At 39.8% G+C, this 26,559-nt stretch overlaps 1 protein-coding gene across 1 annotated transcript in view; it reads left to right on the top strand.

Annotated features, from left to right (window-relative positions):
* NCKAP5 (NCK-associated protein 5) overlaps positions 1-26,559 on the top strand; it is a 914,632-nt gene that overhangs the window by 254,542 nt on the left and 633,531 nt on the right. The window contains 1 exon segment of the mRNA XM_006894461.1: positions 12,931-13,064. Within this exon segment, the coding sequence (XP_006894523.1) occupies positions 12,931-13,064 (134 nt within the window).

The following is a 26,559-nucleotide window of genomic DNA, read 5'->3' as shown; positions in this document are numbered from 1 at the left end:
AGTGCGATTGGCACAGGACAGAGCGGAGTTTAGGGCTGTTGTATATAGGGTCGCTATGAGTCGCAGGCGACTCGACGGCACATAACAACAACAACAACAACAACTGGCTAATGGAGAAACTCCAATGGGCAAAATGTGATTTTCCATGTAACGCAAAACCAACGCATATGGAGAAGTACCCAAATCGAGACGAGAGATATGTTCCGAGCACATTAACAGGCATAAACACATAAGTGGTTTTCAAAATGCAGAAAGGTTCTTCTTTTCTAGAAAATTCAAACTTGAAGGCATTTAATGTTTGACAGTGGCTACAATGTTATTAAATTTGGTGGAAGGTGAAGCAAATATGCTTTGTTGTGAATAATAAGATAATTCTCTAGGCCCATGGCTTTTTGGGAATTTATACATTTTAGAGGAAACAAAGAGTTCCTCCTGGAAAATGAATGCCTAGAATTGATTCCTTGTTATGAGATATCATCTGGTAACTTGGATTGTCATTCTCATTGCCTTTGAATTGGGATCAGGTCTTAGCTGACACTCCCATTGCTTGCTGAGGCCATAAATCACACCAGAGGAGATTGCCCATCTGTCTCCGGAGTGAATTCAGATTGCCAGAGACACACAGCCTTTGAGAAGGCAGCACAGATCTCTGCATTATGCAGCAAAATGGAATTAATACACAAGGTCTGTTTGTGTCCAACCTATATTTGTAAATTGTTTGATTGGAACATTGCCATAACCACTTATGTATTTATTTTACGGGTTCTCTTGCCCTGCAGTGGTGGAGTTGAAATGGAATGGCCCACTAAAATATTTCAACCCTAGTCCTTTGCAGAGCACTTTGCCGACCTATGCTCTAGATAGTTCTGTCTTGCCAATTCTTTCCTATGTAACAATCTCAGTCTAATCATATTATGATATCCTTAACAGCAAAGACTGTATCAATTTTGTTCTTTCTAAGATTATTTTTCAAAGCTCATTCATACCCCACAGTATATAACAAGTTCTGGAAAGAAGAAGGCTTCAGAACACCAGTTGGTTCACTGGTTGACGTTTCCTAGCCAAGGGAGAAAATGTTGTTTTATTTTTCAGTATTTAAACACTGGGCTTTTGCAGTCAGATTATCTGCGTTCAGACAATCCTGCCTCTGTCAGTCACCTTCTGTGGACTCAGCTTCAGAATCTTAAAAAAAAAAAGAAAAGAAAAAAAAGAGTAGAGATAGTCTCTATTGTCTAGGTTTGTTGGAGGGTTCACTAAACACCACGTGGAAAAAGCTTAGAACGTGTAATCAGTGTTCGTTACCAAAATCATTCTTGTATTTTTTATTCCAGAAATTATCTTTTTTCTTTTCTCTTCCTCGCTTATTTCCACTCACATAACTTGTGCTGAACCCTTCCTAATTACTTTCATGCATTTCCTGTGAGTGAGGGGCTAACACCAGGCACTGTTGAAATCCCTGAGTAACACCAGGGCAGTCCACCCAGAGTCACCTGAGGATGAAGGATTCCCAAGGAGCACAGCTGCTGAAACTCCTGCGGAACACGGTTCTAAGGAGAAACGCCGGACCACCACAGATTAGCATCAATTCCATGGCAACCTATTTAGCTTTGGCATGGTATCCACTGACCAGTTTTTTAAGGAAAATCTTGGTGCTGTGTGCGACTAAGTATCTCATCCTCTTCTTTCTGAGACTGTCTATCCCTGCTCATCATGTGGTTATCTAACAGTCTCCTCCGTTTATGTGATTCACCAGTGATTAAGTGTGCTTTCAAAAGAGTTATTCAGACCTATCTTTTAAGAATATGAGTTTAAACTTTTATGTAGATTTATATGCTCATTCCGCTCATTTATAACTCTTTAATGATTTGCCCATAAAATAATATTTCTGTTTAACCTTTCCTCCCAGAAATAACACACACACTCCCATTATTCAGTTTATAATATTTTTTCCAGTTTCTTTTAAATTTGGTAATTGCATGTAATGAAATACTAAAGCATCGAACCAAACCTCACAATTTGTTCCACATTGATCTTTAATATTTTCCATTTGACCTTTTAATGGAATGCTAAAATGTGAAAGTTTACACTTTCTAGGATGAGACAGACTGCCAACAATCACGTCCTAGAAAGGCAGGTTTCTGACATAATCTGGCATGGTGGAATGATAGGAACTGCCTTAGAACAACCAATCCAGAGTGTTTTAGGACCTTGTTTAAACATCCAAGAGACTTTTCCACATGCAAGAAGGCATTCTAGTGTGTTTCCAAGTGATTAGGAAGCATTTGTCAGAAATTAATATTAATTACTGAGGTCCTGGAAGCCAACTCCCTGGCATATTTAAAGCATAAGCTCCAGTAGTACCTTGTACAGCCAGTTGTTGACAATATAATTATTCTCCTGTTTTAGAGGAGTGAATAATTACCATAGCAAATACTCTAATTTCCTATACACATAATTACACCCATTCACTGCAGAAAGACAGAAATATAAGGATTCCAATCATGGGGAAAACAGATTCTTAGTCTGAATAGGTTGTTGAGGGTTTGGGGTTTTTTTAATTCCCCCTCTAAAGCAAGTAGAGCGAATAGCAAAACAACAACAACAACAACAAAAACCCACAAAAAAACCCCAGCAAAATGTACTAACTTTAAAAATCCTCAAAATAAGTTTTTAAAAGTACGTTTTTCTCTTTAAGAGCTGCATAGTAAAATGGACTGGGGCAGGGAATTGTTCAACAATGAAAGCATTTTTTTTTCAAAGTGAAAAGTTAACTGGGGCGGGAGCAGGGAGGAAAATGTGCAACAATGAATGAATGGAAATCCAAATTCTGTATAAACTTTCATTAAAATCTCAATTTAAAAAAAAAAACAAAACACCAGAACATAACAAACTCAAAATGGGGAGGGAGAAGTTAGATACTTTGTGGATACTGTTAATCTTCCAAGAAATGGAATTTTGTTATAAAAATGAAGGTATTTGAATACTTAGTTTGAGGTTATAATCTCCCACTAAGGGTTGTCAGGAGACAGAAAGCCATAAAACGAAATAAAGGTCAAGGAAGGGTGAAAAAATGAGAAAGAATCTATTGATGACAGTTTTAAAGCAAAGTGGATCTTGTCCCTTTGTTCTCAGAATCAGGATCAGGTGGAAAGTTGTCAGTGATACAGCTTTGTAAACTTAGCCCTGATTGCAGAGTCAGGAAGAGGAGAAGGAGGTAGGAAGGAGGTCAAGAGGTGTGGCTTCATCCATCAGGCGTCATTGATCCGTTGTGGGATGCTCAGCAGTATGTTAATCACATTCTGGAGGATTCTCACCAACCAGGAAGGCTTACTCCTTACCTAAAACAAGGGAGACGGAGGACAATCATTATCTACATAACACTGGATAGTAAGAGAACGATTGCATGAAATAATCCAAAAACTGTTAGGATAGTGAAGGAGGAAAGCATGAGAGGTGAGAAAGCATTAATTCCTGTGAAAAAGATAGGGAAAGATGGAGAGTGATGTGAAGGCATAACAAAGGATCTAAGTAGGAACCCGATATAACAAGGAGAAGGGGGGTAATACAGTGTCTCAGAGATTGAAATGGAAGCTGCATTAACAGCACATCTGTTCATTTAACACTGTACTGTGTGGAAGAAAGAAGACCAGAGAGAGTGAAGCTGGGAGTCAATAAGCTGAGGGCTACTCTATAGCACATAATTCAGGATATAAAGTGCTGGAAGTGAATCCCTAAATTAGCTCACGCTCTACTCTGTTGGACATGCTCTATCTCTGCAGAAAACGGGGAAAAAAATGAAGGGGATCGGGGGAAGCCTGACTCCAATCAAGTTGAAAAACAGTTGATAAAATTGGCTTTTAAAACTGTCCCCAGAGGATAAAGTAATTAATAGCTGCTGTTAATTGTGATCAGTTAACATCACAACAGAAAAAGATCTGTGGCCAGGGGAGGGAAATGCAACAATAATTTCTTATAAAAAGACTCACTGGTCAGAATATGTAACTGTTTTCTAGCAGAAATTGAGAATGGTGTGTTAGACAGGTAAACCGCAAGGAAAAATGGAGACAAGGGAGATAGTGGTGGCTGTCTCCAACAATTTACCACCTACTTAGTTTACTGTTCAGTGTTGTACTTTCCTTAGCCCCCCAAATCAATGGCTGTTTCAAGACTTAGGAGAAAATGGCCTTCAGGGAGGCTTATCAATGTCGGAAAACGCTAGGGAGACAGTCCTTTCTCAACCCTAGGAGCCACTGGTAACAAATGACAATCATAAAGAAAAGGCAACAATCACATTTTGCCCCATTGCTTGTGGTGCCTCACTTGTCTGGTCCACTGTAAGGAAGAGAAATCTTGGTGAAGTGTCTTTACATTCCATCATTCTCCTCAAAAACTACTGAAAGCAGCAATTGTTTGCAAATGGAATGAAAGTACCTCTGAAAGCTCTGTTTCTCCATCTCTCTTCCCTCTAGCATTATAGCCAATGCCAACATTTGAACGTTGCTGTTTTTGATTAGGCAAGAAATTCTTTTTAGTCAAGACCTTAGTCTATCTTGTTGGGTTTTTTTAAATTTTATTTTAATAATTTTGATGAACATTTACAGAGATTTTGGATTTCCATTCATTCATTGTTGCACTTTTCTCCCTGCCCAGCACTCCCCCCGCCCCTCCCCCCCACCAGTTTGCTCCTCTCTTTGAAAAAGTAAAAGAAAAATTCTTTCTTTGGTATATTTGTGAGTTCTAAAGACTCCAGCTTCACCACCCCTTGTAATGACATAGTGAAGATCTTTGACTACAGACAATAGGCATCTCTATTTTCTACCTTTGTAGGATCCCATAATCTATAATCTTTGTTTTCAAACTTGATTTTGTAAATATAATTAATCTTTACATGCCAAACTTTTGTTTTATCATATGGTTTTGCACAAATCCCTTCTGAAAATATTCCTGCCATGAAGTTTACATTTCTATCCTTTTGTTAAGTGATAAATATAACATAACCTTGGGGAAGAAACAGAGATCCCAAGAGTAGATTCACCTGTGACACTTCTTTCACTTAAAGCACTTCTGTTTAGCATGGAGGACATTTTTGAGATCTGTCCAAGGACCCATCTGTCTTTTTTGCCCTTGAAATCTGCCCTTGCTAACCCTTTGCCCTCTCCTTTTATTTACCTTCTTCATCCTTATCTCCTTCATTGCATTTAAAAGAACCCCCAAAACCACACACACATAAACCAACACCAAAAAACAACATATGAACAAGGTTTGTATCCTTTTCCCTTAGAATAAACGATTCATCTCTCTTAGGAGATGTTATCAACACTGCAGATGTATCCGGAGCTGCTTCTATCCTAGCATCTCAGAATCTGATTCTCAGACTTCTGTTAACAACAAACAGTATGGGGTTTTGTTTTTAAAAAAAATCAATTCTAAGTTTCTTATCTGCTTCTCTGCTCCTAGAATAACTGAATCTTTCATAACTAATGAGGGCATTTAATTCCTGGAGCCTTAAGGGGAAAATATATTGCAATTTGTGTAAAAAGTAAAAATGAGGCTGCAATTAGGTGTAATAACGCTTAATTTAACTCCATTATCCATTGAGTTGATAGAAATTGGTTAATATGCAATTTTTCCATTTAAAAGTAGTTTTCCAGAAAATATTAAAGTGTCATTTTACTGCTAATGTGTGTTTGGTTTACGAACTGCGGATAAAAAGAAATGAGTTGCCAATTTCAGATTTTCAACAGGTAGGGAGAGAACAGAAGTGATTATTCGTGTCTCAGCGTAATTTTTAAGATGTTTCTGGTACGTTGATTGTTAATGTTGGTAAGTACATCATAGCATGGGTGACTGTCTGGACACCAACCTAGATAAGCACATTTAAGTGGTTTGGGGTCTTAATTGGTTGTTGGCTCTTAGTGCCTTACTCTAGGTTGGTATTATTGAATCATAAATGCTCACGTTCCTTGATAGCCTATTGAATTTAAGATCTCCACTGCTTAGTATATTGCTTGTTTGCCACAATCCACGGTTCTTGAACAAGAAAGAGCACACAGTTTTTTACATACCCAGCAATATCATTTCATCTCTCTGGCTATTTCTAATGGCCTCTTCCGAGACTTTAAGATTCTTTTATCATCTAAGTGTGTTCTTCCTTTTGTCCAGGATTCTTTGATCATAAAATATAAACAACAAGACTTAATATGAGGACTTGAGCACATTTCAGGAAATCTGTTGAAAGAGGATGCATATAATTGTGTATGTCAAAAGCATATAGTCCTATATTTTGGCTTTTACCTTGCTGTTTGCAAATCAGCACTGAATACATGCGAGGAGGTGGGATAGTGACTCAGTAGGGCTGAAGAGTGTGTGGGAGGCGCCTTTCTCATTATGATGAATGTTTCGCCTCACCTATAACCATGTGTGGTGGAAATAGAATTTCTACATGAATTACAGGAAATTACTTGTTCTTTTCCAAATTCTTTAAGGTTTCTTTAATTAACTTAGCCAGTATCATCACCCACTCATATGTCTAGAGTCTCTAGATATAATTAAACCTGGGAGAGAGGTATTTATTGACTTTCTATATTTGAAATTCAAAGTTAATAGTCTTAACTTTCCCTTGAATGTTTGGTACACCACACATCAAACCATCTGTTTAAAAATCTTACATGCTGGTAGAATTTTTTTAAAAAATCATGTCTTTTAGGAAGTCCAGACACAGGGTTATATACATTCTAGATGCCATCTATGATTAGTTTCTCAGGCCTTTTCCACCCAGGCTAAGGTTTTTATCTTAAACAAAATTAAGCTTTTCCAGAGAAATATATACCTACAGTAAACACTTAATATGCGGTATGAGTTTAAAGCCTTTATATTTTAATGGAATTTATCAAAGCTAGCTGGGGGTAAAATAGACAATATAGGCTATATGATTCCAGTAAGCCATGGCTTATTTTTAGAAAGAACTTTCTAAAGTGTTTTCCATGTGTGATTTTCTTCAAGCCTCATAATGATTCTGTGATGCTGGCATGGACAATATCATTCTTCCCAATTTACAGAGTGAAATTGGCTTTAAACAGGAAGGTTTTAAGGTAAATGGCTTACCCCGAACCATTTGTCTAGAACACTTTGCAATTCAGGCTAGATGCTGGTAACTTCCACTGATTTTTTTTTTTTACACACACACCCCCACCCCATTCTGTTAGGCAGTATCTTTTATTTAGTCCTTTCTGCTCTCTGAAGCCAGAATTCCCTTTGCAAGGTGTCAGTTAAGCCAGTGTCAGCCACCAGCTTAAACCTTAGCAAAGACTTTGCATTGACTTGGGATTCAGTGCCAAGTGTTTCTTATGATCTCGGTGGCCCTTGGTGTCCCAAGCTTTGCCTCCTTTCCACTGATGTCACGTCACTCTCCCACCTCCATGCTCATAGGCTCCCACCTCACTGGAAGTCTTGTATATTTGCCTCGCCCCTCTCTCCTCTTGGTCACTTCTAGTCATCAGAAAGGTTTCAGTGAAATGCCCTGTCCTTAGAGAGATCTTTCCAAATCCATCAAAATAAATCCCTGTGCTGTCTTTGATCAAACATCTTATTTTTCTATCAATTTCTGGTGTCATGCTTGTCTGTGTGCCAGCTTGTTCAGCATGTGCTTCCTCTGCTGGCCTGGGAGTCTGAGGAGGTCAGGAACTGGGCATGTTTGGTTGCTTGCTGGTCTCCATCCCTGGGGCTCTGTGGGGTGGCTGCTGCCTGGTAATCACATGTGAGCTCAATAAATGAATGAACTCAAATGGGTGCATACACAGCTCCCATTCCATGCAGAATTTCCTATTAGATGAGGAAGTAAAGTGATAATTTTTGTAATATTTTTTCTGCTTCTTGGAACCATGCACATAGAAATTGCCTCTAGACATTTAAGGGATTTAAGGAAATATTAGAAATATGTAAGGAGAAGGGTTTAAAGAAGTAAAATGGATTATAGAGTCCCTTTCCTCAAAGTTTAATCAGGAGCAGCTTAATTTATTTTGACTTAGTTTAAGGTCTATGTGAAGGCATTGAGGTATAGACAGGATCATTTGCTGGAACAAACTCGGTGGGGAGGAGGGCTACATGAGAGTGGCGAGAAAGCTGGCAGCCAGATGTGCTTGGGAGTGGCTCGTAACCCGGTTAACGGAGGCCTCTCATCCATCTGTTTGAGAGTATGTGGCTGCATGTGTATCTATAAGCTCATTTCAGCTGGGAAGAGTTTTCTATTTTTCTGTAATACTTCTTGGGGATAAAGGCAAGCATTGTGCTTACATTATTCATAATATATTGCTCTGAAAGAAATTTATATCTTTAAAACCAGCCTTAGAGCAGAACTAACTGCGACAGATTAAATAATAAGCTGGCAATTCCGAAGTTAAGAAGATGGTGGTCTGTTCCCAGGGTGGCCTTTTTCTGACAGACAGCTTGCAATTCTTCTTTACTTTAGTCCATTCTGTCTTCAAATCAAGTTGGTATTGTCATCTTTTCTAATTTTTCTGAGGATTAAATGCAGTCATAGAAGGGGAAACCTCTTGCAAAATTCAAAGTGTTGCCAAATTTGAGATTTTTATTATCTTATTTAATTCAGAGTTAGCAGTTAAAGAGCACAGAATTAAAAATTCATCTGTACAGGCCTAGCTTTTGTTCAGGAGCACACACACAAACCTGCTTTTCTGTAAGGAAAGAATAAATGTAGCAGCTATAATTTTTCTGGGAGCACAGCTTGATGTCACTGCTTAGGCTCAGCAAGTAATTCTCAGGTACTGACTGAAGGAGAGTGAGAATTGGAGGAGGTAGAAGAGTAAGAAAACAGAAACTTGTTAAATGAAATTGGGAGAAGTGCAACCAGGATACTTCTTAGAAGCAAGGATGGTGAAACTATCGCGCATACTTCGGGCATGTTGTCAGGAATCCTTAGAAAAAGACATCATTTGTGAAAAGGTCCGTGAAAGAGAGATCATCAAGGAGGTGGATTGATGCATGACTGTAAGAGTGGTTTGAGTGTGATGGGATTGTCACGATGGAGCAGGATAGGGCAGGGGTCCAATTCATTGTTCAAAGGATGGCTTGAGTCACAGTTGGCTTGACAACACCTAATAACAACAAGAATAGGCTTGAGAAACATTAGCAAATCTCTACCTGATTGACTTCTTAAAGTCATCCGAGCCTAGTAGTTCAGTGGACAGAGATGCTGCCTCACCTCAGCCATTTGGCTTTTTCTGATTCGTAACCCAGCTTTCACTATCATCAGTTTCATTGTTCCCCATGAGTAAGTTTCACACAAGCTGAGCAGTAAGTAAGGAATACTGAAGAATCGATGCCTTTGAATTGTTGTGTATGTGCCAATGACTGCCAGAAGGACAAAGGAATCTTTCTAGGGAAAAGTACGACCACCATGGGGAGATCTCATCTCAAATACTTTTCTTAGGAGAAACCAGTTCTGTTGAAAGGCGTCATACTGGAAAAGTAGGGAGGTCAGCACAAAGAGGCCGTTCCTCGACCAGGTAGATTGACGACAGTGGACTTGAGCACAGCAGAGATTGTGAGGATGGCACTGGATCAGACAGTGTGTTCTCTTATATGTAGGGTTGCTGTGAGTTAGAGCTGCCTTACAGTCAACAATACATAACAAGCTGGAGGAACTAGTGTCATCAGGTAAATCACAATGAGGTCTCTATGACCTATTTCCCTCCCTGTGTAAGATCCAAGATCAATCTATTGGAGAGAGTGATATTTACATTGGAAGCAGATTAGTTTCTACCGATGATATGAAAATCAATTAGTCAAACAAACACAAACTTGTTGCCATCCAGTCATTCCTGACCCCTGGTAACACCATGCATCATAGAACTACTCTAGAGGGTTTTCTTGACAAAAGTATTTCAGAAGCACATCTCCAAGTCATTCTTCCAAAAATGGTTAGGACCACTAAACTTTTGAATTAATCTCATTTCCGGGTATCATTGAGTCAATTCTGACTCATAGCAACCCCACAAGTTGACAGATTAGAACTTCTCCATTCAATTTCCTTGGCTTTAACTTAATAGCCATGGATTGCATTGTTTCCCTCTCAAAATATATTCATGTAATATCAGGTGGTTAACTGTGCCACTTCCAGTCTCTAAGTAAGGTGTTCCTGGGTGCTGAAGAGAGCATATGTTGTTGGAACTCAGGGAAGGCAGAGAGCAATGACGTCCTGAGGGAAAATTTCCAGAAGAAATGAGTTAAAGCTGAGTGGAGAAGAAACCATAGGTCTTGGAGAGAGACTTCAGAAGACTTTTAAAGGGGGGGAACACTAGAATTTAAGGTGCAGAGGCAGAGATGTACAAGTGTGCTTTAGAAGATCATAACCTACTTCCAGATCATGGCCTAAATGTTCTTCAAGGTCTTTCTCTTCCACCATCTCCCCCCATCCCCAGCACTCTGTGTTGGAGGAGAAAGTGTAACGTTTCTATCACTTCATGTGAATTTGCTCATGCAAGTAGATCAAATTCAGCCAGGGCAATCCACGGTAGTTCCTGAAATAGTTCAGTGTTGCCTAATTCTCTTCGGTACAGTGACTCTGTCTTCCTTCTATCTTATTTTGATTCTTTCTGCCACACTGAGTATTTTACTTCTAGAATCTTTCAATATTGTAACTTGGAGCTTGAAAGTTCATAATATTCTTCCACCAGTGTTACTTTTTTAAATATTTATTTTATTTTAATGGAAGTTTATAATGAGCATGGATTTCCATTCATTCATTGTTGCATGTTTTCCTCCCTCTTTCCCCTCCCTCCCAGTTTGCTTTTTTCCTTTGGGAAAAACAGTTAATTCATTGTTATATAGTTTCCCACCACCACCACCACTTTACATGGCATTGAAACAAAAAAGGGAGAGAACTGTATAAAAGGAACATATGATTAGGTATTATTGGCATGACAAGAGTCCAGAATAAGAGTTGAAATACCAAAATATTCTTTTATTTTTTTCTTTAACTTCAAGACTCTTCATAGTTCTGCTACCAGGGAACTCTTTAAAACACTTAAGAGCAAATATTTTAAAGACTAATGTGTATCTGACTTAAGCCTTAGTATTTTCAGTGGCTTCATATGCATGTGACAATTAGACCATGAATAAAGAAAAATTAAGAATTCCTACCTCTGAATTGTGTTGTTTGCAAAGATTATTGAGCGTACCATGGACTGTCCAAAGAACCAGTCTTCTGTGGTTTGTCTGCCAGGGCGCTCCTTGGAAGCAAGGACACGGATACTTCATCTCATATACTTTGAGCATGTTATCAAGAGGGTCCAGCCCCAGGGAGGAGACAGCATGCTGGAGAAAGTAGAGGAGGAGAGAAGGAGAGGAAGACTTTCAGAAAAGGCTAGTATGCACAGTGACTGCAACGCGGGGCTTGAGCTTGGCAGAGACTGCGAGTGTGGGACAGGACCAGGCCAGGGTTCTGTCTATTGTTTATGGGCTGTAGTGAGTCGGTGTTAACTTGGTGGTATCTCACAACACTAATAATCCATGATACACATTCTGAGTGTCTGGAGAATTTTGGGACAGAGAACTCTATTTCCCTTCTTTCCCAGGACTTGCATTTTTGGCTTTATCACATATCTATCCTGTATGTTGTTGTTTTATGTGCTGTCAAGTCACTTGTGACTCATAGCGATCCTATGCACAGCATTTCTGAACTTTCCTTTGTCCTGAACCAACCCCTCAGTGCCTCTGACACACTTACCCCTATGACGCCAGTCAGTGAGTCAATCCATCTCATCCTGGGTCTTCCTCTCTTGTGCTGTCCCTCCACCCTCCCAAGCATGATGTCTTCCTCCAACGACTGGTCCCTCCTTGCAGCATGCCCAAAATACGTCAGACAAAACTTTCAAACCCTTGTCTCAAAGGAACAGTCTGATCTCACCCTCTCTAGGACAAACCTGTTTGTTCTTTCTCCTACCTGTCCATTGTATATTCAATACTCTTCTCCAGCACCACAGATCGAAGGCATCAACTCTCCTATTCATCTTAGTCACTTTCCAGCTCTCTGATGCAAAGCAAGTAATTGTAAAGACCATAGCCTGGATCAGGCACATTTTAATATCTGGACTGATATCTTTGCTACAAATTAACTAAATTTAGTAACAGCAATAACTATAGCAACACAGCATGCTTTAAAAGGGGGGGGGAAGAGCAATAATAACCAAAACCACACTATCATAACTTAGCCCTGTCGGGATGATTGGAGGGTGTGTGTGTGTGTGTGTGTGTGTGTGTGTGTGTGTGTGTGTTTTACCAGGCACAGAAAATAATTTGTGCTCATCCAGTGAAGGAGAGGAAGAGAGAAAGACCCTCAATGAGATGGACTGACACAATGACTTCCTCAATGGGCTCTAGTGTGTCAGGAAGTGCAAGGATGGCACAGGAGAACAGGGTTCAGTTCTGTTGTTCATAGGATCACTATGAGTCATATTTGGCTTGATAGCATCAAACAACAATGATGATGACAACAACAACAAAAACAATAGTCCCATGTTTAGTCATTGATGTCCATATATGTGATGAGCTAGTTTCTTGGATTATAAATACAAGAGGTGGGCTACCCTATTTTTATCTGTTAAAACCTGACTCAATAAATAAAAATTTGTTCTTTTACTTTGTACTCATCAGCTCCATGGTGTGAATGGACATGCAATCCTTGTATGTGCTAACCCAAAGGGACACTTCTCTGGCACTTTGAATCCACCAGGGGCTGTGTAAGAGAAAAATGAGCACTCTCCTCCTGTGTGATTTACAGCCTCCAAAAAAGTGCAGATGGGCTATGAGTCAGCTCTGACTCAGCTGCAATATATTTTGAGAGTTAATGATTACTTATATTGGGTCTCGTAGCTAAGAAACCTCTAACTCCGCCCCTCTGTGCCTCTCTAGCATGAGAAGCTGATACATGAGTTGGAAGAAGAAAGACACTTGCGTCTTCAAAGTGAGCAGCGATTACAAGAGGTGACCCTGGAGTCTGAGCGCAACAGGATTCAGATGCGGGGCCTGCAGCAACAGTTTTCCAGGTACTGTTGATGAAATGAGCCCTTGCTTTAAGCGGTGCACCCTGTCTTGTCCCCTGGATGCCTCTCATCCAATTTCCATTTTACATGATCATTAATATCATATTTATGGAGTTGATTTCCCAACAGTTTAGACCTCTTCTTTTGTGTTCAAGGCATCTTACTGTATTTGGACCAATTGTACAGTATTTCTCATTGGCCCTTGACCTAGCTTGCATTTATTTAATCTGGTTGTCTTTAATTTCCTTTAACAGTTTCCAAAGAGTTGTTGCATTGAGTTTCCGTGGCTTTGTGGCCTCTAGGATTGTCCATTGAGAGGCCACATAGGAGGATGTGATTTCACAGGTCATTATAATCCTATTTTAAGGTGAAGACTGTGAAGTCACTTGTAGACTAAGCTATTACTTGTTGCTTAGGGGAAACTTTTAGAAGTAGTAAAAAATATTAAATTCAATGAGTTCCAATTCTTTAAAAGAAATAGCTAGAATTTGAAGGAGGATTCTGAACAGGCAGCTCTTTTTCATTTTAATTCAAGCACAGCCTAAATCTTTCAGCTGCCAATGATAGTTAACATGGGGTTAGGGAGAGGTCCATCCTATTATGATATGATCAATTCAAATCAGCAGGGGTAAAAAACAAACAAACAACAAAACCAACACAAAATTGTCCAGTTATACATCTGGAACTGGATACACGCATCCTGTGAAGGACATCCTGCATTGACACCTACATTTTACTGAAACCATTTGCTAAATCAGGAAATTTGCTTCACTTCTTCCTCGTGAGGTTGTCTCTGAGAGCGTTGAGTTTGGAAAGTATCTTTAAAATCTTTATTCAAGGTGTGGGAATTGCCTTTAATTTACCATTCATACTTGTATATCTGTGTGATTGCTGGTGTGATGTAGTTGGCTTGACTCCGCCTCACATAGGGAGCTATAGTGTCATAGTGGTAAGGAACTGCACTGCCAATCCAAAGGTATTCAGTTTGAATCCACCAGCTGCTCTGCAGGAGAAAGATGGGCAGTCTGCACCTGTGTGATTTATTGCCTCTGAAAACCCACTGGAAGGTCAGCTATGGATCAGTCTGACTTGATGGCTCACAAAGACAAGAGAATCTCTACATCTATGCAAGAGACCTTAGTTTGATTCTGGCTAATGCAACTGTGTACAGCTACCACCTATCTGTCACTGGAGGCTTGCATGTTGCTTGGATGCCAAATCGATTTCAGACAAAGATGGAAGAGGAAGAAAGACTTGTTGTTTATAAAACTATCATAAATTAGGGCTTATTTCATCCAGCTAGCACAAACATTATGTTTGATAATAGTTAAAACTTCCTCATTAAGAATCTTTTATAATGAAAGCTTCCTTTTAGTGTGTTGGAGGGAGAGGCCAAAGCTTTGCTTCTAGGTTATTTATTTCTCTTTGGCTCATTCCATGCATGCTTGTGACTTTGGATCAGGGGTTTCCAGGGGTACGAGGGCATAGATTACCATTGTGTGTTCAGTTTCATAGTTTAACACCCTGTTGATGGTATACAATAACAAAAACTCCAATCAGTACACTCACACACACATGTCTCACTCCTGTCAGACTGGTAGAGTGTTAGACACTTTTAAATTCAGTTAGATTACCACTTTTTTTTTGTATAATTTGAAGTAGCAGATCTCCTGACTCAAATCAACTTTAAGGCATTGTTACACAGTGCTGTCCATTTAATAAAATGGCAAGAAAAAGTCAGATCTTACCATTCTTGTCCTGCATAATTGATATTTTGCATGTTGTGAGTCACAGGGCACAGTGAATTATATTTATGTGAGGTTGGATCATCTGTTATAAATGAGATCACATCCTGTACAGATTTGAGTTATTTAAAAACCAATACTACATCATGGGCTTAAAGAGCAGATAATTTTATGGGAAGTTAATAGTTGTGACCTTCAAATACTAATGTTTTAAAGATTCTCTCCCCTCCAAAATATTAAATTTGCTCATGTAAGGCTTCATTGAAATAAAATATTTCTAGTCCATTTATAGTTATTCAATTAATATAAATCAGCAAAATATAGATGAGAAAAGCTGTACATATCAGGTGAGATACTGATACAATAATTGTGTAGACTCATAGACCATTTCTGCTTGCCTCTCACGTCTTAAGTTTTTGTTTTAAAGATATTTTTACTTATACTTATTTAAATTATTCTGGTGCTATAATTTAGGTCTTTGTAAGATCACCAACATCACAGAATGTTGTTGTTGTTGTTATGTGCCGTCGAGTCGTTTCTGACTCATAGCAACCCTATGCACAACAGCCCTAAACCCTGCTCTATCCTGCGCCAACCACACCGCCTCTGACACACCCATCCCAATTACCCCAGTCACCGAATCAATCCATCTCATAGAGGGTCTTCCCCTCCTGCGCTGTTCCTCCACCCTCCCAAGCATGATGTCCCTCTCCAAGGACCCGTCCCTCCTGGCAACATGTCCAAAGTATGTCAGATGAAGCCCCAGAATCCTTTCCTCCAAGGAGTAGCTTGGTTTAATCCTCTCCAAAATGAATCTGTTTGTTTTCCTGGCAGTCCATGGTACATTCAGTACCCTTCTCCAGCACCACAGCTCAAAAGCATCCACTCTCCTTCTGTCCTCCCTAGTCATTGTCCAACTCTCTGATGCATAACAAGCGATTGCAAATACCATGGCCTATATCAGGTGCACCTTAGTCTCCAGAGAGACACTGTTGCTCCTGAGTACCTTAGAGAGGTCCCTAACAGCAGACTTTCCCATCGCGATATGCTTTTTGATTTCCTGACTGCTGGTGCCAAGAGTGTTGACTGTGGATCCGAGCAAACTGAAGCTGTGAACAATCTCAATCTCTTCGTCATCCATCCTGATGCTGCCAATTGGTCCAGTGGCGAGAATCTTTGTCTTCTTGACATTGAGCCTCAGTCCATACTGAAGGCTGCAGTCCTTGACCCTTCGTAGCAAGTGCATGAGGTCCTCCTCAGTTTCAGCAAGCAGGGTTGTGTCATCTGCATAACGCAGATTGTTAATAGATCTTCCACCAATCCTGATGCCACAATTCTCCTCATAGAGCCCAGCCTCTCAGATAATCTGCTCTGCATACATGTTGAAAAGGTGTGGAGACAAGATGCATCCCTGGCGTACACCCTTCCCAATTTTGAACCATGCGGTGTTACCCTGCTCTGTTCTGACTACTGCCTCTTGGTCCAAGTGTAGGTTTCGTATTAGCACAATTAAATGTTCTGGGATTCCCATTCTTCTCAGAGTCAGCCACAGTTTGTTATGATCCACACAGTCAAATGCCTTTGCATAATCAATGAAACACAGATAGACATTCTTCTGGTATTCTCTGCTTTCAGCCAAGATCCATCTAACATCAGCAACAATATCCCTAGTACCATGACCCCTTCTAAACCCAGCCTGGACTTCCGGCAGTTCTCTGCTGATGTGCTGTTCTAATCGTTTTTGGATGATCTTCAGTTGAATCTTGCTTGCATGTGAAATCAATGACACTGTTCTGTAGTTTCCACACTCAGTTGGGTCACCTTTCTTTTTAATGGGAACAAATATAGATCTCTTCCAGTCAGTTGGCCAAGTGGTTATTCTCCATATTTCTTGGCACAACTTGGTGAGCACATCCAGGGCAACATCTGTTATCTGAAATACTTCAATTGGTATTATTGTATATCATCTATGTACATCATCAGCATCCAAGTGGATATGCAAGTAATTTATGTAATCCAGATTACTATATTAGGTTTAAAACTTTTCAATCCATAATCTTCTCCTTTTCCCTGGGTCATGAGTTAACTACAGATTAAATATTAATAAATCCAGCATAAAGTTTCTCAAGTCAAATGTTATGTTGTTGACTCATGGGAATGTCTAACTATGTTTTTATTGTCTTCCTTTGACCTCATTTTTTGAATCAGGGCACAGATGCGAAATGTGTTGAGTCCTTGTTACATTGTGGGTGGGGAAGCATATTTTCCTGGGTGTTGGTGACATAATAGCCATGAGAGTGAACTGTATTTAAGGATATTATGAGTTTCAGAGATTTGGATGAGTGAGATGGCATGGGTAGAAAGTGACTAATGAGTGTAGAAGTAGGGACAATTAGATCTACGTGGGAAAGAGTTCATCTGTCAGGATGAATGATTCAGAAGAGCTAGTATGGGCTTGGTTTTATGCCATTTCAACTGTGCAATGTGTCTGGTAGCTCTAGTGTTCCAGGCACACTAGAAATGTGTGATTAGCAATGAGTAAATGCCATCCCTTAGAAGATAAAATCTGTGAAAATGCTTGAATAAGTAGCTTTATTAATGTCACAATGAAACCTTCATCCATAATCTTACCTTTCCCCTTGACCTGATGATGTATAGGAAGGGTACTGGTCCAAATTGTGAACAATAAGAGAAAAGATATATGACAGAGGCTATGTAACCATGTTTGAGATCATAAATCAGAAATTGCTGTCCTTGACGGAGATCAGGCAGGCATTGCCACCTTGGTTTGGACCATTTACATTCTCTCATAGAAATGCAGAGATGATGAAACAGTCTAAAATGAACTCTTACCTTCAGTTGAGGGAGCACTTCGGTAGGTGCTGCTTAGAGGAATTGAAGTTGTCAGGATTGTGTGTGTGCTCTGTCTTGTTGTTTACATATAAATCAAACATGATTTCCAGATGGGATAAACACTGTGTTTCACTGGTCATCTGTGTTTTCTCTATGGCTGCATATGCTTTCTTTGGGGTTAGCTTTTGTCCTATACTGGTCACAATCAGATCTGTCCAGGAGAAAGTGAAACCAGAGTACTCCTTAGAGGTGAAGATACTGCAACTCCATCTCACATACTTTAGACATGTTGGAGAAAGGAGGACATCATGCTTGGCGAGGTAGGGTCAGCACAAGAGAGGAAGACCCTTGATAGGATGGACTGACACAATGACTGTCGCAATGAGGTCACAATTGTTGCAGAGAATGAGGTTGGCTTAAATAGGGTAAGGTTCAGAACCATTGTTCATAGGGTCATTATGAGTTGTAGGCAACTAGATGGCACATAACAGCAACATATGAGAAATACCGTGAGTGGTTGTCTTTAACAAACAAAAAAGGCCTATTCTTCACAATTTAGGAGATGAAAGCGTCTTTAATTCTTTAGAATTAAGGAGCCAGGCTCTAGAACAGACTTTCTCTGCTTTTTCTGGGAGGTCATCCTTATTTGTTTCAGCAGCTCTTCTTTGATGATCTGTATTTGGCTTCTGCTTTTCTCAATTTGTGTGATACACCGACGGCACTTAACAACAATAATATCAACATAGAGAGAGATCAGCTGGCCTAGTGCACAGAAAGCGATGCTATCAAGCCAAAGGTGGGTGATTTTTAATCCGCTGCCCTCGGGCCTGTCTTTCATTGTTTTTGTTCAGACATTCCTCTAGGTCATATAGCCCTGGTGTACAAGTTGCCCTACTGGGGACACTTATGGTTGCTGTGAGGCTGAACATTGTGACACTGATGTGTCAAATGTGTTAATGACAGGCTACCCAATGCAGACTGAGAGTGGGATGGAGCTCCCCGATTAAACAAGCGTGGAAGGAGGAGTGGCGTCCACTTCCATAATAGCTTGCCTCCGGAAACCCTATGAACCTAGAGAAAGGATGAAAGGCACCCAAGCCCCAAGCGTCGAGGACTCTCCTTCATAGGGTCGCTATGAGTCACCTGCAACTCGACGGCACTTAACAACAACAACAACAACAACACTGATTTAAGAGACCTTAATCTACAGGTGACAGAGTCTGAAGGGAGTTGTACAGCTAAGACACAGCAACACCTCTTTGTCTGTTCAAATCCAGTATCAGCTCTTCAGCAGACAGATGAAGGTGAGAAATCTCTTTTGGGGCCGGTTATAGCCTCTGAAACCCTACCGTAGGGTCAGCTATGAATGAATTCTGACTTGAACACAGTGCGACATGATGTGGTCTTTTTAACCCAGCAAAGAAAATCTAATTTCCAAATGGGTTTACAACTACAGGTACAGAGATTACTATTTACACCACATGCATTTGGAGGACACAATTTAACCTATAACAAGTAATATTCATATTAATGATAGTAGCATGTGCATTTGGTGTGTGACATCTCTGCGCTGCATATGTTCTGTGCTGTGGATTAGAATAAATATGGCAGATGCACCACCTGGGATGACATATTTTTTAAGCTCTCTACAATTAGCAAACTATAGTGCACTCAGAAAATCATGAATCAATTAATGTTTCTCTGAAGTTTGGTTGTACTGCATGTGTACATTTCTACCAGCCAGTGTAAGTATAAGGAAGAGCTCTGTCATCTGTATTTGACCAGGACACTTGGCACCCAAATGAAATCACAGCTCTTGTTCCTCACCTCTGGATTTCTCTTTGTCTGTTCTGGTCTGCCTTCCCTGTACCATCATCCTCTGCCTTGACGCTATTTCTTTGCTTATCACAGCAGAGGTTTCTTCTATCACAGTTGATAGCTGTACTTAAATGTCATCTCTGCATGCTGAACTTGAAGGAGACACAAATTGGGATGGTTTTACTGCTTAACTCACTTGCTGGTTCCTGTTCACATTATCAGCTTTCAGAGACTTTATGGAATCCTAGGGTTCATTTTCTGCTGCCCGTTTGGAAGCTGTAGGCACCTGGCATAGAAGTGTGCATTGAAGAGAGATAATATGCCCTTAACTGTCCTGACCACGTACACTCTTCTGCCTCAGAATCTGCCTGGTACTTTAAAAGAGCATTTTTCTCTACATAGTGGGAAGGAGTAAAACATAACAAGATGAGCAAAGTTGTCAATTGACCTCTGAACAGTACAGTCACAGCATAGAGCTCGCCTACTCCCTCTCTTCATTTGTCCACATCTCACGCTCTTCAACAACTTTAACCTGTCACAGAGGCCAGCTCTCCCAGGTTCCTTGTTCCTGTCAATACAGAGGAGTCTTTTATTGATTTGAAGTGACTAGTTATGCATGAGCAGCAATTTTTCTGTCTGAGACTTTTCTAAGGCCTCTCATTTGTACCTTCATGCAAACCTAAGAGAAGTTTGAAATGGCAAGGCAACATTGGTTTATATCCAAGTTATCTAGTACTGATAGAACAAATAAATAGATGTCTTTGCAAAGCAGAAATTCATTATTTCATAGTGTGGGCGGCAGTCTAAATTCAAGGTACTACTTGTAAGGGAGGCTTTCTCTGTTGGCTCTGTGGGAAAGGCCTTGTCTACTTTGGTCATCTTTGGGCCTCATGTTTCTTGGAAATCTGCATGTAGGTTGGTCTTCTCCTGTGTCTAGAAGCTTCTCAGCACAGGAACCCTGGATCCTTGGTCTTCTTTCTTGGTGATAACTGTATTCTTCTTTCTCACTGATAGATCCTCTCTCCTTTCTTCTCCTGTAAGGTAAAGGTGATACAGGACAAGTAATATCCCTTTGCATTTGATAAGGGCTTTACCCTGCAAAAGAGTGTTGAATCCCTTACAATTGATTGGCTGATCAAACAAAATTATAGCATTACATGAAGGTCAAACAACTGCCTAGCCAAGTTGTTACATATTTTAAGAGGACATTTCATTCATGGCTCTTTATTTGATACATTTTATTCAAAATACAACAGATGAGAAAAAACATTTAAATGATATCTTTTGAAATGCCTAATTAATACAATTTGGATCATTCTTTAACATCAGAAATCTGTAGTCTAGTGCTCTAGACAGTAAACTACTGGATTGTAAACTACTACTGATACAAGGGAAATAGAGGCCCCTGGCAGATCCCTGGGTGATTACTAATGTACCGAAGGTTGGAAATTCCTTTGTTTTCTTATGTTCCTAACTCTTTATAAATAATGACACTAACATGTGTTTCTTCTTAAAATCTTGAAGAGCTATGTGTGACTGAGCTGTTTTGCTGTTGTTAGTTATTATTGAGTTAGTTTCTCACAGAGACCCTAAGAGGGTCTGAACCTTGCCCTGTTCTATGCCACCCTGAACATCCCTGATATACTTGAACCTATTGTTACAGTCACTGTGTCAGTTCATCTCCTTGAGGATCTTCTCTTCTGCTGACCTTTCCAAGCGTAATGTCCTTCTCCAAGGACCAGCCCCTACTAACAGCATGGCCAGAATATATGAGATAAAGTTTTACCATCTTTGCCTTCAAGAAATTCCCTGGCTGCATTTTCTCCAACACATTTTTGTTTGTTCTCTTTTCTGTTGTTGTGTGCTATTGAATCAGAACTGACTCATAGTTGACTCTCCAGTAATTTTTCAAAGGCAGTGAATCACATGGGAGGAGATTGACTAGCCTCCTCCTGTGGAGCAACTGGTGAATTCGAACTGCATGCCTTTGGGAATACAGTGCAGCTTCTTACAATTAGGCCATCAGAGCTCCCTGCAGTAATTCAAGAGTGTTGACAATCCCGTGGCCTGCCAAGAGAGCTCTGACAGTTCATGGGATATTCCGTACTCTTCTCCAACACCACAATTCAAATGCATCAGTTCTACTTCCATCATCCTTAGTCATTGTCAAGCTTTCAGACAGAGAAAAAATAATTAAAAGACCATCATGTGAATCAGATACGCTAGGTGCAATCTAACTTTATTTCAAAAATAACAGTGTGTTATTAAATGGATTCCCTAACATCTGGTTTCAGCCCCAATCACTTTAGTTAAGATTTTAACCTTTATGAGTCTCAATTTTCTCATTTGTAGAAGGATAAAGTTGCACTATAGCTTTACAATGGGTTTGTTTTTTTTAAAAAAAAAAATTCCAATATCCTGCAATGAATTTAATAAACAGAGATGAAACTTTACTGTTAGAACCAGGTCACCATTCAATTTCTGGCTGTGAACTTTTTATGCTGCTAGAAGGGGACCTGCCTTAACTTCCATGTTGTCATCACACTGGGGCTCAGTGGAGCTGGAATTGACCATGTCTGTTTTGGTAAATTGACTCTGGAGAAGTTGCGATTAGGAAACTGCCAGGCACAGATGAAAAATTTACACTGAGGAAGCCAGAATTAAATACCGAGAAGCTGCACTAACACAGGGAAGTTACGATGCTCTGCAGTGGACAGAACTGTTATCGCCTTTGCCTCTGATATTGTCCACTGTAGGATTTATTTGAACTGGTTTGGGAAAAAATCTGAACAGAGATCACTTAATGACAGCTGGAATTGTTTTCACTTCTCCACAATTTATCTGGAGCAAAAGCCACTGCTCATAAACACGCAGGTGTCTTAGTTTTGCCTCTAAATGTAATTTTTTAAAATGCCTGTTAAAATCCCTAATGTGTTACGCTCATTCTAACACTTTCTTTAAAGAAAGTAAGTGTAGGATGTAGCATAGATTGTTTTATTTTAAAACTGGAAACTAAATTCATTCCTGCTTTCCATAATACATACTTTATATTTTTGTCAGTTTTGAAGAAAAGGCACTCTATTTCAGATGTACAGTTTGATAAGTTTGACAAGCATATGCTGCCATGTAATCACGAGCAAAGTCAACATTCACAATTTATCATGGCCTTGAAAAGGCTCTTCACTTCCCCTTTGTTGTTAATTCCTTTCCTCTCCGAAAGACCCAGGTAATGATAGATCAAATTTCTCTTACAGTTTGGCCTTCTCAGAAAGTCTTATATAAGAAATTACTAAATGTTTTATTTTTATGTCTGAATTCTTTGACTTAGCATGATTCTTTGGAAATGTGGTCGTATTACATGCACCGTAATCTGTTCTTTTTTTATTGCTTGGTGCTATTCTAGAGTGTAGACATGTTGTTGTTGTGAGGTGCCGTCAAGTTGAGTACAATGTGACCCTATGGACAATACAACCGAACCATACCCTGCCCTGTGTCATCCTCATCATCTCTGACGTACTTGAGCCCAGGGTTGATTTCCCTGTGTCTGTCCATCGTTGAGGGTCTTCCTTTCCTTTTCTGACTCTCCACATTTCCAAACATAATGTCCTTTTCCAAGGAATAAAGTTGCTGTTGTTATGTACCATTGAATCAGAACCAACCCAATAGCTGACCGCCCAGGGTTTTCAGAGGAAGTAAATCCTAGGGGAGGAGATTGCCCATCTTTCTCCCAAGCAATAGCTGATGGATTCAAGCTACATGCCTGGAGATTGCAGCGTAGCTTCTTAACAGTAAGTCACCAGAATAAGCCCTCCTGTCAGCATACCAAAAGTGTATAAGACAAAGCCTCATTGTCCTTGCTTCCATGTATTTTCCACAAACTATTGAAGGATATTTCGATGTCTTCAGTTTTTGATGATTATCCTGTCTCCATACCTTTTCAATCTGTATGCAGACAGATCATTCAGGAAGCAGGGCATTATGAGGAAGAATACAGCATCAGGTTTGGAGGAAGCACTTTCTGCATGAGGTCAAGGACTGTAGTCTTCAATATGAATTGAAGCTTAACATCAAGAAGGCAGAGATTCTCACCCCTGGGCCAATTGGTTGCACCATGATAGATGGAGAAGAGATTCAGGTTGTTAACAATTTTGGCTTGCTTAGCTCCACAGTCAACAGTTTTAATACCAGCAGTCAGGAAATCAAAAGATGAATTGCACTGAGGAAAATTTGCTGTCAGAGACCTCTCCAGAGTGCTGAAAAGCAACAATGTCTAGAAAGGAAGGTGCACCTAATCCAAGTGTGGTCTTCTCAATTACTTGTTATGCTTCAGACAGTTGGACAGTCACTAAGGATGATATAAGAAGAATTGATGCCTTCAGATTGTGGTACTGGAGAAGAGTCTTGAACAGAACATGAACTGCCAAGAAAACAAATAGGGCTGTCTTGGAAAGGGTAAAACCAAGTTTCTCCATTGAGACTAGGATTTTAAAGCTCCGTTTCACATACTTTGGGCATGTGGCCGGGATGGACTGGTCCTTGGGGGAGAACATCATGCTTGGAAGGGTGAAGAGACAGCACAGGAGAGGAAGACCCCGGATGAGATGGATTGGTACAGTGTTTGGGGTAAGAAGGTTAAATGTCAGAATCAGTGAGACTGGCTCAGGACAGGGTAGGGTTCAGGATTGCTATGGGTCGCAGGTGACTCAATGACACATAACAGCAACAACATCATTATATCTAGTATAGATACTCATGTCCAAGTATTTGTGTGTCTTATTTCTCTTAGGAAAATAGCTAGGAACACTATTACTGAATTATATATTTATGTGGTACATAGTGTCTCTCTGGCCAATGTATACCATGAGGTTATAAAAAATCCAAACAAAACTCTGAAATTGCTATTGAATTTGCTCTGACTCACAGCAAACCATTACTGGGGTTCTAGAGGCATAGATCTTTATGGGAAAAGACTAGTTATCATTCTCCTTCAGAGCAGCTGATGATGGATTTGAACTTTCAACCTTTGGCTAAGTCACCTGATATGAGGCACACTTCACTATTACAATAAGTTCATAGATCTTGTTAGGAGAATGGGGCATAATTAGATAGAGCAAGTGCAACCAATTCCCACCTACAGTACTTGTATCTCAGGAGCCCTGGTGGTCAGCCTAGTGGTAAGAAACAGTGCTGCAATCCCAAATGCATGTGGTTTGAATCCACCAGCTGCTCCTTGAGAGAAAAATAAGCAGTTTCTTCTCGTGTGATTTTCTGCCTCTGAAAAGTTGATGGAGTGTTAGTTGTGGGTCGATTCTAACTCAATGGCACCCAACAACAACAACTTGGTTATAAAGTGATTGTATTACCAGCCATAAAATGTTACAGTGCTTATATAACCTATAACAATATATCTTTATATTCATCATAAACATTTATATTAATGGCTTATGTATGTACTGTACTTTTTGATCTTTGTTTTAACATGAACCATTTATCTTTTCAAATAAGATACTTACTGTGTAACAATATATACTTCAGCTCATGGACAGACACATCCAATCTATTGCATTGCCTTTCTGTTGAGTGGTGTAATGTTATCTCAATGTCAAATTTTCTTTCAAGAATGCTACTGTAAAGTGTATCATGAGTCCCCAGTGCAGCGAACACACTGGTGATAGCAGGAGCAGCAGCAGCAGCAAGAAGCAAAGACGACTGTGTGGAAGTGGAACAAAGGGTTTTTAAACAAACACAGAGTCAGAAAATCAGCAAGCCCAGTTGTGTACAGTTTTAGGCATGATCTCACAATATCCAAATCAAGTAACGTCCTAGTTCACAGATGTATTGTAGATGCTCTTTTCCAGCACCACAACTCAAAGGCATCTATTCTTCTGTCATCTTCAGTCATTGTCCAACTCTGAAGCATAACAAGTAATTGAGAAGACCGTGACCTGGATTAGGAGCACCTTTTATCTAGATGGACTCATTGCTCTTCAGCACTCTGGAGAGGTCCATGACAGCAGATTTTCCCAGTGCTATCCATCTTTTGATTTCCTGACTGCTGATGTTAAGAGTTGATTGTGGATCCAAGCAAGGTGTAATTGCTAACAACCTCAATCTCTTCTCCATCTATTATGGTGTTGTCAATTGGCCCAGTAGTGAGAATTTTTGTCTTCTTGATGTTGAACTTCAGTCCATATTGAAGACATGTGTTTCAGGTCTTCTTCAGTTTCAACAAGCAAGATTGTGTTATCTGAGTATCACAGGTTGTTAATGAATCTTTCTCTAATCTTGATGCCACACTCCTCCTCATAAAATCCTGCCTCCTGAATGATCTGTTCTGCATACAGATTGCAAAGGTATAGGGACAGGATGCATCCCTAACATATTTTCTTCCTTATTTTGAACCATGCAGTGTTTCCTTGCTCTGTTCTTAGGACAACTTCTTGGTCCAAGTATAGGTTTCGCATAAGCATTATCAAGTGTTCTGAGACCCATTTTCCTCAAGGTTAGCCACAATTTATTGTTATCCACGTGGTCAAATGCCTTTGCATAGTCAATGAAACACAGACATTCTTCTGGTACTCTCTGCTCTCTACCAAGATCCATCTGATATTGGTAATAATATCTCTTAATACCTCGTAATAATACCTCTTTTAAAAATAATACCTCTTGTATTTTTGGTAGTTCTCTGTCTATATATGGTTCAAGTCTTTTCTGGATAATCTTCAGCAGAATTTTGCCAGTGTGTGATAATAGTGATATTGTTCAATAATTTCCACACTCTGATGTCCGGTCACCTTTTTTGGGGGGGAATGTGAATATTAGTCTGTCTTGGAGAGAGTGAAACCAAGTCTCTCCTTAGAGGTTAGGATTTTGAAGCTCCAACTCGCTCAGCATATCTTAAGCTCAAGGAACTGAAGAACAAATTCAAACCTTGAGTTGCTATAATCAAGGATGCTTTCAGCAGAATGTTAAATGATCCAGGAAATATTAAAAGAAGATGGAAGGAATATACTGAGTCACTGTATCGAAAGGAATTGGAAGACACAGAAGAATTTCATGAAACAACATATGAGCAAGAGCCT

Source organism: Elephantulus edwardii, unplaced genomic scaffold, assembly GCF_000299155.1.
Source record: "Elephantulus edwardii isolate Elephantulus edwardi_28Jun2011 unplaced genomic scaffold, EleEdw1.0 scaffold00143, whole genome shotgun sequence".
Classification (NCBI taxonomy): domain Eukaryota; kingdom Metazoa; phylum Chordata; class Mammalia; order Macroscelidea; family Macroscelididae; genus Elephantulus; species Elephantulus edwardii.
This window is presented reverse-complemented; position numbering and strand designations above follow the sequence as displayed.